General features: G+C 44.2%; 1 protein-coding gene across 1 annotated transcript in view; it reads left to right on the top strand.

Moving 5' to 3' along the window:
- Window positions 1-5,257: 5,257 nt before the first annotated feature.
- The window catches only part of BAIAP2L1 (BAR/IMD domain containing adaptor protein 2 like 1), a 71,236-nt gene continuing 62,603 nt past the window's right edge, over window positions 5,258-13,890 (top strand). Inside the window, exon 1 of the mRNA XM_074345690.1 lies at window positions 5,258-5,600. Coding sequence (XP_074201791.1) covers window positions 5,550-5,600 — 51 coding nt within the window. The 5' untranslated portion in view covers window positions 5,258-5,549. The remainder of the gene's footprint in view (window positions 5,601-13,890) is intronic.

Raw genomic sequence — 13,890 nt, 5'->3', positions numbered from 1 at the left:
TCCATAGAGCCAGTATTACCCTAATATCAAAACCAGTCCAAGACATCCCAAGAAAACAATACACTGACGTCCCTTGTGAATGCAGACGCAAGAGTCATCAACCGAATGCTAGCAAGCTGAATCCAGCAACAATAAAAAGGATCATATGCCATGACGAAGTGGAATTTATCCCAGGATGCAAGGTGGGTTTGACACATAAAAATCAACCATTGTAATACACCAAATCTGCAGAGGGTAAAAGTCAAAAACACAATCATCTCAATAGACATAGAAAAGGTATTTGACAAAATCCGACACCCTTTCATGATAATAACTCTCAACAAACTAGGAATAGAAAGGAATTTCCTCAATTTGATAACTACTAGAACTACTATTGCAGGTTATTAACAAGAATCAATTATATTTCTATACACTTGCAGTGAACAGTCTGAAAATGAAAATAAGAAAGCAACTCCATTCACAATAGCATTCAAAAAATAAAATACTTAGGAATAAGTTGAGCAAAAGAAGTAAACTTATACTCTGAAAACTACAAAACATTGTTTAAAGAAATAAAGAAAGACCTAAATAAATGGAATATTCTATGTTCGTGGATCAGAAGATGTAATATTGTTAAGATAGTAATAGCTCCCTAAACTGATCTACAGATTCAGTAAAATTCTTATCGAATTCCCACTGCATTTCCCGCATAAACTAACAAGCAAATCCTAAAATTGATACAGAAGTGCAAGGCACCCAGAGTAGCCAAAACAACCTTGAAAAAGAGAAAAAACAAAACCAAAAAAGCCAAAGTAAAATGACACAGCCACTTTGAAAAACAGTTTGGTGGTCCTTAAAAACATTAAGCACACATTGACCATATGACCCAGCAAATTCACTCCTACGTATGTACCTAAGAGAAAGGAAAATATACACCCCCACAAAAACTTGTACACAAATGTTCACAGCAGTATTATTCACAATAGCCAGAATGTGGGAACAACCTGCATGTCCACACGTGGATGAGTGAATAAACAGAAGTGGCATAGCCATACAATGGAATATCATTCAGCAATAAAAAGAATGATGTACTGACAGATACTACAACATGGATGAACCTTGAAATCACTGTACTAAGTGAAAGAAACCAATTGCAAGGACCTCATATTGTATGATTCCATTTGTATGGAATGGTCAGAATAGGCAAATCTACAAAGACAGAAAGTAGATGTAGTGATTGTGCAGAATGTGGGGAGAGAGTTGGGGAGAAATGGGGAGTAACTGCTAATGGGTACAGGATGTCTTTTCAGGGTTGATGAAAATGTTCTAAAATTGATTGTCGTTTTGGTTGCACAACTTTATGAATAAACTACAAACCATTAAATTGTACACTTTAATGGGTACACTATATAGTGTGTGAATTATATGTCAGTAAAGCTATTTATAAAAAAAGAAACTGATAGTTGAAAAGGAATAAAACAAAATGCATAGAAATGAAAAATCATCTTGAAATTTAAAACTCAAAGGACAGGATAATTAGGAGTTCAACATAGCCAAATAAAGAATGAGGGATTTAGAGGATGATTCTGAAGAAATTATCCAGAATGCAGCACAGAAAGAGAAAGATGTGAAAAACACAGAAGACAGGTATGATTTCCATACCCGGCTAAATGATCAGTTGGTAGTGAGAGCCCTTTCAACACCTCCAGCTCTGATTTCATCATGACAAACGTGAGTGTTCACTGACATAAAAACATAACTATCGCAGTGTTACTGGATAAAAGTTCAGTTCTAGAAATAAACAAAGTAACATTTTCAGAATACTTGTTGAGCAACAGAGTGGATGGATTAAGATTTGCACTTCCTGAACAGAACAAAGTTGAAAAGCAGAAGCGTTTCAAATACCATTGAAGTGACAAAGTAAGTTTCCATGTGTATCTTATGGAATCGGCTGAAAGCTTCATGGCCTCACAGCATTCATGGTATGTGAATACACGCTGCATTTACCTCTTACTCCTAGAAGGGCTTACACCAGAGGTGAGTAAGCCACTGTACTTTGGATCCGTTGTTCAGTTGTTTTGTAAGTTTGATACATATTTACCTTTTTCGAGCACTAACATTTTTAGTGTATTAACAAGTGTATTCCCAATGCCACTGTAACAAATTTCTACAAATTTAGTGGCTTAAAACAACACACATTTATTCTCTTGTAGTTCTGGGGCAGTTGTCTGAAATGTGTCTTTCAGGGCGAAACCAGTGTGTTAGCAGGGCTAGTTCCTTCTGGAGGCTCTGAGGGGAGAATCCACATTCTCACTGTTTCCAGCCCCTAGTGGCCTCCTGCTTTCCTTGGCTTGTGGCCTCTTCATACATCTTCAAAGGACATCACTCCAGTCTCTGCTCCTGCCATCACGTTGCCTCCTCCCCTGACTTCCGCTGTGTCCCTCTTATAAGCACCTTTGTAATTACATCTGGCTCATCCAGATACTCCAAAATAACCCCCTCCTCTCAAAATCCTTACCTTGATCACATCTGCAGAGTCCCTTTTGTCACATAAGGTAACACTCATAGGATCCAAGGATTAGCACTTGAACATCCTGGGGAACATTTATTCAGCTTTTACCATAGCTAGTACTACTACCATACTAAGCTCTATTAGAATTAATACAGACTGCTGTTAGAGGGGGCTGAAAATACTCCTTCAGGTCAAGTGATTAGGGAAGGTCCCTCTAGGCTGAAATCCACATTACAGGGAAAGACTGTAGGAGCCATGGGGAGAACATTTTAGGCAGAGGGAAGACCTAGTGAGAAACTCTACAGCAGAAATGAATTTGACATGCTTGGATCAGAAGGAAGTTACAGAAAGGTAAGTGAGTTTTCAATTCACATTTGCTTTTTCAGAATAAGAACACTTAAAGGCCCATCCGCTCCCTCTGTCTTTAAATGGGACTTTGCCTCCTAACTATTGTTATCAGCAGGGACCTCTTTTGTCACAAAACATAGTGGAATTCTCTTGGACATCCCAGAATGAGCACCTGTTTGGAGCGTGGCTTTCAAAGTCTTATTGACATTGTCACCTGCCATTGTGTCTTACAACAATTCGAGCTGGGCTCTGGGCAGTTGGGGAACTGTGGTAATGCTTTCTCAGCAGGTAGTGTCTGCTTCTCACCTTCTCCCAAGTCGTTCCTTTCTATTGATTCCCTTTACTTCTCTCTGACTATCACAAAGTCTCAGAACAACTAAGACCTGGGGGTTTTAAGTTTGCTTGAAACCAACAAACACACCTGAACAGCCTAATACAAATGGCCTTTTGAGAGCGTGCCCATCTTTTTTTCTTCCATCTTTTTAAACCTATAGCACGTTTGCCTGTATCCCTACTATAGCCTTCATTGCAGATCTCCTTAAATTCTACCTCCTGCATGCTTATTAAGGGCTAGGGTCAAGGCCAGTTCACTCCTATGACCCCCAGCAGAGTATCTGGCACAGAGCAGGTAATCAATACTCACTTTGGGGCTAATGGCACTACTCCTAATGTCGGTACAGACCATAAGCTGACCATTCTCCAAGGCTTCTAAAGGAGAGTGGCCCTAACCAGGAAATTATTTCCATAAAGGAGAGTTAAATATGACCTGATATCTGAAGATTTGCATACGATTGTGAGCCAGGTCCTTCGATCAAATTCCAACCTTGGCATACAAATAGGGCCTCTGAGAAGTTTGTTGGTTTTATGGCAGTTTCTTCATTGCCATGTCTTCTGGCCCTGACACACTGCTGAGCTGCGGGGTGTTAAAGGTTAAGCCTCTGCTCTCTTTCCAGCTCCTCGGATGACTGCCTCGCAGCAGAGGGTGAAGTGACCCCATTCATCAGAAGGCACAGGGAGATGTTCTAAGACCAAAGGTGACCGACCTGCAAAGTTAAGGCAGCGATTTTCAAGTTTAAATGAAAGCCGACAGATATACTTGAAGAGCCCAGTACATAATGGTGATAATGATAAGGTTCACTCAATATGGCAAATAAACCCACCTGGCAAAGCTTATGAGCCAAATGCTAGAAATCTGTTAAGGAAGGTGACAGCTGCTTCCACTGTCTGAAACCTAGGGCCAATGTGTCATTTCCCCCAACACTCAAGGACACATAACCCTTTGGCTCCCCAAGCATAATATGCCTTATAGTTTGCAAAACCTGATAACATTGTCCCAGAGTCCAAGTAGTGGATTTTGTTCTAAGTCCAGCTGTATCTCATGCTCTTGGTGTCCCCTTCTAGGCCACACAGGGCTTTCTTTGTGTACACTTCCTGGTGAATTTCATTACAGGAGCAGTTCAGAAGCCTCATAGTCTAACAGCCCATAAAAGATGAAATGGCACCCAGATAGAAGTCTTAAAAATCCAGAACAAGGCCTCCTGCCCTTGTTGGGTGAATGTCTCAGATACTTAGCGATTCTTCCCACTGGGAGAAGCCTGTTCTGGGTCCTCAGGGTCTGGGCTGGGCTGGGGTGGAGACAGCACAGGGAGCTTCAGGACCCTCCCACCTGCTCAGTCTCTGAGTGCCCAGAGGAAGAGAGAGTTACCTCTGCTCACCATAATCTTCTACATCTAGTAACCATCTTGTGAATAGCACGGTTACATTGCATTGAATTAAAGGCCCATCTCAATGCAATTTAAAAACATACTGCCATTTCTGTAACCAGATCTTGGCATTTATTAATTTTTTCATGTATCAGGAGTTTCCAAAACTGCAAGGGGAAGCCCCCCTCTTCCACTATGAGAGCCCAAGCACTGGGGTCCCTTAGATCTTTGGGGTCAGGAAGAGGGTTGCACAGGATGAAGTCAAGCAGAGAAATCAATACAACTGGGGGACGTGGGACCTTCTTCCAGAGTCCCCACAAGGCAGCTGGGGGTAGCGCCTGCTGAGAGCGTGGGTGCCGGGCCTCCACCGCCAGCACCACGCAGGGATCGAGGGGGTTCTCGGCCCAGTGAGACCTGATCGCCTTCAGTGCGGGCTCTGTCTAAGCAAAACGGCAGCGCGAGCCACAGATGCCTCGCGGTGTCCGGGTCCTGGCGTCCCAGGACCTCTCGACTAGCAGCAAGAGGGCACGGTGGCCGCACCGCCCCTGAGCCTCAGGTGGCCCCGCCCAATCTACTTGGCCCCCTCTCGCCCCCGCCCCACCCACACGGGCCGCGCTGCCCCTCCCACCACGGCTCGGCCCGCCTCCTTCCCGGCCGCCTCAGGTGGGGCCGCCCCGCCTCGCGGCCGCCCCGCCCACCCAGGCCCCGCCCACCCCGCCGCCCCGCCCGCCTCAGGTGGGGCCGCAGGGCCTGCCCTGCTCGCTCGGGCAGCGTCGGGCCGCGTCTCCTCAGCTCCTGGCGAGCGGCCGCGGAGGTGGCGGCGGCAGCGCTCAAGTTTTGACGTTTGGGCAGCGGAGGCGCGCGCCAGCACTCCCCGGCCGACGGCTGTGGAGGCGGCCGACCCTCGAGGGCCCCTCAGTCGCGCCCCGGCGCTCCCGCTGCCCAGGTCGGGCGGCCACGAGGCCCGGCCGAATCCTCCCGCGCTCGCCCGCCCGGCGGCTGCAGCCATGTCGCGGGGGCCGGAGGAGGTGAACCGGCTCACGGAGAGCACCTACCGGGTAAGCGGGCCCGGGGCGGAGGGGGACCCTGGGGGCGCCGGGGCTCGGGGTTTGAGCGCCGGAGACCCAGGGACTGTGAGGGCGCCGGGGTTCGGGGCGAAGAGGCCGAGACTTGTGGGGTCGTCGGGGTTTGAGGCTGGGGGTGCGGGGAGAGGTTCGGGACCCGGGAGACGCCGCGGTTCGAGGGCGGGGAAGCGGGGAGGCCCCGCCGGCGGCTCGCACCCCCCGCCGGGGGAAGGTCGGGATTTTTCACCTTCGCAGTGAGGAGGGGACTTAACGCGGGAAGGTCCTCCCCTCCCCCTCTTTCTTCTCCCCCACCCCCTCCTCTTCTCCCCGTACCCCTCCCGGTTCCATCCCGGCGCTGGAGAAGCCCAACAAATGACACATTTCACCACCAAACGTCCGTGGAGGGAGTTGGGGGCGGGGTGGGGGTCGGTGCAGTCCCTGGGGCACGTCCTCCTTCCCGGTTCCCCTTGGGGCTGGTGACCGCGCCGGCGTGGCTGCTGCGCTTAAGCTCCTGGAGAGCAAAGAGCTAAGCTCGAGTTTCCTCTGAGAAAAGACGGCGCCGGAGAGTGTAGGGGGGAAACTCCCAGGTAATTAGCAAGCGCCAGGTGAGCGGGGCTCGGCGCGGGAGCCGCCGGGGTAGGGGCGCCCCCGGCTCCCGGACTTCACTCGGGCGGCGGCGACTCTGCTCTCTGGAAGGCTTGAAACTCGCTCCTCCTGAGACCTTCTCGCCCGCAGCTTTAAGTTTAACTTCGCTTTCGGCGTGGATTATTTTGTGAGGCTGTGGGAGTCAACACCCGAGGTTTGAATGAAATTGACCTAACCTTAAGGAATGCGTTGACGGTCATTCTCTGAATTTGCACTTACTACGAGAGAGTGTTTCCAGAAGCAGACATCGACTTAGGATTAGTGGCCCGTTTAGTGAGTTTAAGTACTTATAAATGAATTCCAGTTAAAATAAGATATGTGTTTAATCATCTGCTATTAATAGAATACAAAACAACTTTTGTTTTAATTCGGCTTTAGGTTCATGGAACCCAAGTTCTCGAAATCCATTTGTAGCTATTTTTAAGACCCACAGTTAGGTCATTTTTATAGATTTCTGCTTTAACCCTAAAATTTAGTTTCTAGATTTGCAAGGTCTGAATGAATTCCTGAAATCAGGAGTTTGACTTTTGTTGGATAAGAATAAAAGCATAATCCGTCCTTGGAAGTTCAAGACTGGTTCCCCTCATCTGAATACACAAGTACTCTAACATGTGGATTATACTGCCCAGATAGATACCGTGGAAACAGTTATCACAGCATTTCTGGGCTCAGTAAGTAACTGTGACCACAATCTGTTTCTTATTCCTGTGTTTTCCTTATAGAGGGCAGTTTTTAGAAATCCGAGAAATTTGAATGCCAAAGTTTTACCTTTGTATTGAGATTATTAACATTTAAAATGATCCTGAAGATGGTGAATCAGGAAGCAGGGGTGGGGCAGGGGGGTGCTGTCGACAAAGTGTGTAAATATAACATTTTTACTCTTGGACTTGGGAGTAGTGGCTACCCTGATGACTGTCAGTTCAGGACAGTAAAACTGTACGTTATTGAGGAATGCAGATTATTGCAAATTTGGGGAGGAGTGGAGTTGCTCTCCCTCTGCCTCCAAGAAACAGGCACATAGATCTTTCCAATCTGAGATATCAGCTGAGATATCAGCTCAGGCATGCAATCCTGAAGTAAGTTTTCTCTGCTTTTTCTCCCAGCTCTCCCTGACTTTCAGATTTAGTGATGACTCAGTGGAGGGGCTGTGCTCAATTTATTGTAGTGCCACAAAGGGCATTGTCGCATTACGCAAAGAACTAGAGCAGGAGGAAAAAGTGTGGATTTCATAGTTTTGGTTATGTGCATTTATAGACATAAAGCATTATAAATCATTTTCATATTTTGAAAGGTTATAATACATTGAAGATCAGAGACCAGTACCTTACTGCTTTCCATTCTCAGGTGTAAAAGCTCACAAGTTTACTGAGTGACTTTAGTCACCACTTCCTCATTAACGCTGTGGGGTCGTGTTTATGTTGGGATGGTGGGATAAGAATTTACAGTTCCAGACGATAAGGTTATATATGATCTGTGAAGTGAATGCTGCTAGCTCATGCTTTGACTGTGATGGAAATCCACAGTGAAATTTTACATTAGCAGATCTGATTGAAAGCCCGAAATCTTTTCACTACCTCCTCTTCCTCCCCCACCCCACACCTCCACAACCAAAGCTGAAAACAGTCTAAACTTAATATGGTAAAAATCTCCCAGCAGTGTTGATGAATCTGGTTCTTTTTAAAGGAGATTTCCTTCGTTACCTAGCAATCTACAATGTTTTACTAATAGAAACACAACCTAACCAGGTGCATTTACAAAAGCCACCTGCAAATGAGATTTTATAACTTGCTCGTATGGGTTTTAGTTTTTTTAAAATGCTCAAATTCCTCCAACTTTGAAATAAAGGAATAAATTCTTTAGAGAAAATGGGAGATTATAAAGTAATACGATTCTCTGTATGCAGTATCAAATATCTTTAAATATTTGTTTACACTTTTGCTGAGTTTTCTAAAATGTATACTTAGACAAATGATTACTGGAGAGCCATGCTAAATCCCAGGAGGATGTGTGTTTTGTGGCTTCACAAACATGTGACATGATAATAAGCCCCAAAATGTCGAGTAATGTCACTGTTGCTAATTAGAATTAAGCCAGAGATCCCTCTCCCTCCCCACACCTATAGTACACCCAAAAGTTCCCCTCAGCAGCCTGCTTGTGATTTTGCAGTTTTCTAATGAGTACATGCTTTAGTGGTACAAGGAAGAAGTCAAGTTCAAAAAAACCCTTAATTAAAAGTAACCACAACCTTCCTAGAAGTTAGAACTGTTGGTCTTAGGAAGTTGAGGAGGGATAGGTGTGTCATCCAGGGATGCTGTACCTACATTATTCTTCCTAAAGCAGCAGGGAGCGGGAAGGGGACACAGAAGTCTTTGTGTGAGTGTCACCTTTTCAGAGTCCCGCCCAAACAGCTTTAAAATTGCAGATAACACCCCCCATCCCCCAGCCCCACCTAATGCTCCTTTACCCTTTCCCCCATAGTGCTTGCCACCTTAGGATAGAATATATATTTATTACATGTGTTTATCTCTACTCCTACTCCAACTAGAAGGCGAGCTCCCAAAGGAAGAAAGCTTTGTTTTGTGTTCCTAGCACTTAGAATGCTTCCTGGCTCCTGGCAGCTCATAGGTGTATGTATTTGTTGAATAAATGAATATTTAATTAATTTAGTAAGCACCTGTCCTAAACCAGGCTCCCCTCTTCCTCCCTTGACACTTTTCATAGAGCATTTGTTTCATTCTAAGGATGCATCAGCCCTCCAGGTGGACAGGGATCTTGTTCGTTTACCATTGAGAAAGGGCGGCCCACAGTCTGGGAGGCACCAGTGCCCACAAGCCAGTCCCCTGCCGGCCTCCACCCCACCTCTGCGAACGGGAATTTACTTTCTACTGGCCAACAAATACACAAGCCAAATACATTTTCATACTTTAGAGATCTAAGATGCCACCAAAAAGTTTTTGTCATTCTATTAATTCATCATCATTGGCATGTTTGGAACACACCTTTTTTAAATAAAAAAATGAGATACTTTTGTTCCTCACTGGGTAAAGCAAGCAGTCTAGGCCTGTGTGCTGGGTTTTGTTTGCTGGGTTTAATGGTGTTTTATTCTTGACTGGGTTTAGGGGATGTGTAAGTGAAAGTCCCTGCCTGGTTGGCTTCCAGTCTGGACAACAGCATATAGGTCTAGCTTTTGAAGCTTTAAATTGCTGTTTATGTTTATTGCCGTTGCTACGTATGCTGTGTGATATCTTCACCTGTTTGTAACACGACTTTCTACAGGCATGCTGGAGATAAAATGGCACGTGCAGGAGCCCAGACAACTTGCTCTTGTCTGCACGACGACCGAAAAAGGGGATAGAAAGAATCAGGTTGCCAGGTATCAAATATTAAACTGAGCAGCCCAGTGTTGGAGCTTTTTGTCTGGTAAAATGAAAATACAAAGCCAAACAATGGATGTCTTTTACTGTCATAACATTTTTTTCTTGATTGGAAAGAGGTTTTAGAACTAGAATAACATAATGGCTGTGCAGACAGTAGCATCCTTTATTATGAAGGCTGGGAACACTTGGACTTGTGACACCATTGACAAGTTTCAGGTTGCTTTTGCATTTATATTTGTGGCGTTATTCTAGTATTGGGCATTAAGTTTTGCCTTGTACTTGTGTCATAATGAGCTGCAGGCAGACCTGCCAGGAGACCTAATGTGTGTGAAATTGCAACCAATTAGGCTTTTGTTTTCCTCGACATTCCACATAGCTATTTATTCTACAGTTCAAAAGTAAAAATTATTATAAAAGCAGTGCAAATGTTGATTTAACTTATCTGTTGACATTTGTAAATATATTTATTTATTTCTAAAACCTTTCATTGAACTGCAACATACAAACCAAAAGGTTTGCTTAGGCGTATATATCTCACTGAGTTGTCACAAACTGAACACACGTGTGTAACCAGCACCCAGATCAAGAAGTAGACCATGACCAGCCCCCAAAGTCCCTCTCACGCCCCCTCCCAGTCACTATGCCCCCTCCAAGTTAACCACCCTCCTAACTTCTAACAGCACTAATTAGTTTGGCTTATTTTGTCTGCCTTCTTTCACCCAGTGTGTTTGTCAGATTCATCCATGTCATTGTAGTTAGTTATTTTTGCTGTGTAGTATTCCACTGTGTGGAGTTATCAGTTTATTCTTTGAGGGGCATTTGGATTGTTTTCAGACTACTCCAGAATATTGTGAATAGTATGTGTTGGGTGGGCATAGGCCCTCATTTCTCTTGGGCATATACATAGGAGTGGAGTTCCTGGATTATACAATATTTGAGTATTTAGCTTTGGTAGATACTCATACAATTTTCCAGACTGGCTGCATCAGTTTACTTTCCCAGCAGAGGTACAGGAGAGTTCCGGTTGCTCTGCACCCTCGCCAACAGTTGATATTCTCCTTCCACTCTGATTTGGCCACTCTGATGGCTGTATACAAAAATAAAATTTAAAAATTCAAGACAAAACAATTTGCCCAGGTTTGTCGGCTGGATGTCTGCAGCCTCTGCCAGAGCCTCACCTCCCTGGGGAATTCTTAATGTCAGAAGGCAGGGCAGGGACTTAGGGAATGTGGGCTGAGAGAGGCCATCAGTGGTGGTGCCTGGCAGAGTAAAACATCAATTTAAGTTTACTAGACTCTAAACTATCACAGCTGAACACATCAGAAGGTTTTATTGTGTAAGATTTGGGGGCATAGATGAGCCATAATTAAACAAACTGGAATACTGGGGAGGGGTGCAGTTATGGTTAATTGAATTTTCTTGTTAATTGAGTATTAATGCAAGTAACTTTCTCTTTCTTTTTGTGTGACTTTTCTTGAAAATGTGCCTGCTTTACTGTTACAAGCACAATAAAGTTTTTAAAAAGAATTTCAGGGAGTTACAGTTGAATCAAGAGGCTTCAAGACTAGGACTTTCTAAAGGAAATGTTTTTAATTTGGGTCTTCTCCCCACTTAGATTGTTCATGCTTGAGAACAAGTCCCCCAGTTTCCACTTCTCAGCATTTCCTGCAGTCATTCATATTTTGTCCATTTGTGTGTGTGTGTTGGTTTTAATTTTAGAGCCTTTTAAAAACTATTTTTCTCTGATAACCAGAGACTTTCCAAAATTTCTGTGAACATTTACACTGAAAGTGAAAGTCACCCAGAATCCCACACTATTAACTTATTGTCACTCCTTCCAGTATTTTTCAGTACATTCTTCCATGTCAGTATTCTTGCTTCATCATTTTGATGACTCCACAGTCCTCCATTCTTCATCATCATTTATTGATGCACTCCCCTCTTCTCGGACGTAAGATCATTGCCAGTACTTTGCTGTTGAAATACTGCAGTGAACATCACTGCAGGTAAAGCTTTGCACAAATTGGGGATCTTTTCCTCAAGCTAAATCCCCAGAAGGAGTTGTGGGTCAAAGGGTGGTCACATTTTAAAGCATATTTGCTACACATTGCAAAATGCCCTCCAGAAAACATGGGCCATATCAGGCTGTAATCTGATTGTGTGAGAATGCACCTTTCCTGAACCCTAACCAGTGAAGTAGGTCTTTTAAAACTGCTTGCTTTTTTTTTTTTTAAACCCATAGTGGGTTTTTAAAAAAAAGCAAAACATATATACTTATAATACTGAGTAGCTTATGGACATCGGCTGGGAGAACACCCGATTTCATGTCCACCTCTGCTGGGTATAGTGTCCCCGACAGACTGTGTACTTGCAGGTGTGCATGGAGTAGCGCCAGCTCTGTGGCCCTTCAGGCCTGAACACCTGTCCTTATTTCCCTCAGCCTTGATTTTACACTCCTGTTTATGTTTTCTAGACCTTGAGTCTGTCTTTCTGGCTTACTATTTTAAGGACTGTTCTGGTTGTAACAACTGCCTCAAATCTTTGAAGATAAAGGTGAGACTGCTTGTGGAAATGAGTTAAACGTTGCTGGTTTCTCTCTCATTCAAAAACAAATGAAAAATATTACCAGCATGTGTCCCCCAATCCAGGGAGCAATGTAAATAAGCACCCCTCAGAGACATGACAACTGCTCCCGGCCCTGTGGAGCCAAGTGTGCTTAGAGAGAACGGCAGGTGGGCGAAGATGCCCTTGGGTTTTTTGCTTAAACTGTTTTTATTTATATGGTACTTTGGAGGTTACAAGTCCCAAAGAGTAGCAATTCCTTCATGAAAAACATTAAAGGGTGAGGGCGGTTCTCTGGGGTGGGGCGTGGGGACTCACACTTCTCACTTCTGCTCTGCCTTCTGGTGTGCTTACGTTTTCATTATGTGAGTGGATTACTTTTATAGTATTTAAGCTAAAACCTCCCAGAAATTGATAAATATGTTCCATTTTAATGGGTAAGAAGTTTTTTTAAAGACTAAGCCAAAATGTGCCAGTTTCTACCTACAGTTTGCAAATTAATCTTCCAAGGATAAACCTAACTTAAACTTTTCCTGTTTTCTCATAATTTTTACTTACGGGAGTACATTTTTAACTTTTACTAACCTGAGACCATGAATGCGACATAACAAAAATTCAGCAAAACTGAGAACCAAATTCCAGTTCTTACAACTGTCTTCTCAAAGTCTTACTCCTGTTGTTGCAAGTGGCTGATCCCATTCAAGGAGCAGCTGTATCCCTGGACAGTATAAACGAGGACGAGAAAAGGTACAAAAGTGGTATTAACACCCTGCCAAAGTAAGTAGGGATAAAAGTTCAGGCGATTAGAACATACTGCCTAGAAGAAACATGAAAAAGATTGGGGCTGGGGGTCAGGACAGATCTTGGACATTGAGTCTGACCCCCAGCCACCCTAAGTGCTTCCCTTTGGCCTTCAGGACAGAGCGGCCCCCTCCTGAGTGAGGAGGAGGGAAACCCCAGTCTGTGGGGGACAGGGGAGGATGACCAGAGACCACCCTGGTCACCTGTCAGATTCAGACGCCTGAGACCTAAGCTAACAGACCAATCCATTTCTGGCCACAGAAACTCAAGGAACAAAAGAAAATCAGGAAAGTCACAATGATAGTTCCTTATAGTGAAATGCAGCAGTTGTTTTTTTTGTTTTTTGTTTTTTAATAAAACTTTAGTGGTTTCAATTGACCAAATGATGTATTTTATCATGGGCTTCCTCTTACGCTTGGAGCAGCTTGAGATACAGGACATAACTGTCTGACGGTACAGTGTATTTCTAGGTGTGTAAACACTTAAAACACGTAAACCATTGTTCTTGTATGACACTCAGCCCAGTTGTTGTGCCCCTGAGAGTCAACTTCTTCAGCTAATCAACCCATCCTTTGTGTTACCCCAGATTTTTGTATGTATTTGATGATGTCACACCACTGCGTTTGCCCTTGTGCTCTGAGTTGCACGGCTGTAAATGAGGGTGATGATAGCTCCCACCTCACACAGTTGTAAAGATGAAACATAACAGTACAGGAGAGCTCTGGGAACAGTGTGTTGGCTGCACTATACCCACCATACGTGCATTGATTTTCATCTGTTTTGTTTACTGCTTATCCACAGTACTGAGCTGAGCATCTGACACATAGGCAGATAAAGGGATAGTGTTAATATTACTGGCATACATTTTTCTCTCGGTCAGTGAGTTATACACTCTTTGA

The sequence above is a fragment of the Camelus bactrianus genome, chromosome 18 (genome assembly GCF_048773025.1).
Source record: "Camelus bactrianus isolate YW-2024 breed Bactrian camel chromosome 18, ASM4877302v1, whole genome shotgun sequence".
NCBI classification, from domain to species: domain Eukaryota; kingdom Metazoa; phylum Chordata; class Mammalia; order Artiodactyla; family Camelidae; genus Camelus; species Camelus bactrianus.
The sequence above is the reverse complement of the archived record's forward strand: the minus strand, read 5'-3'. Positions and strand labels throughout refer to the sequence as shown.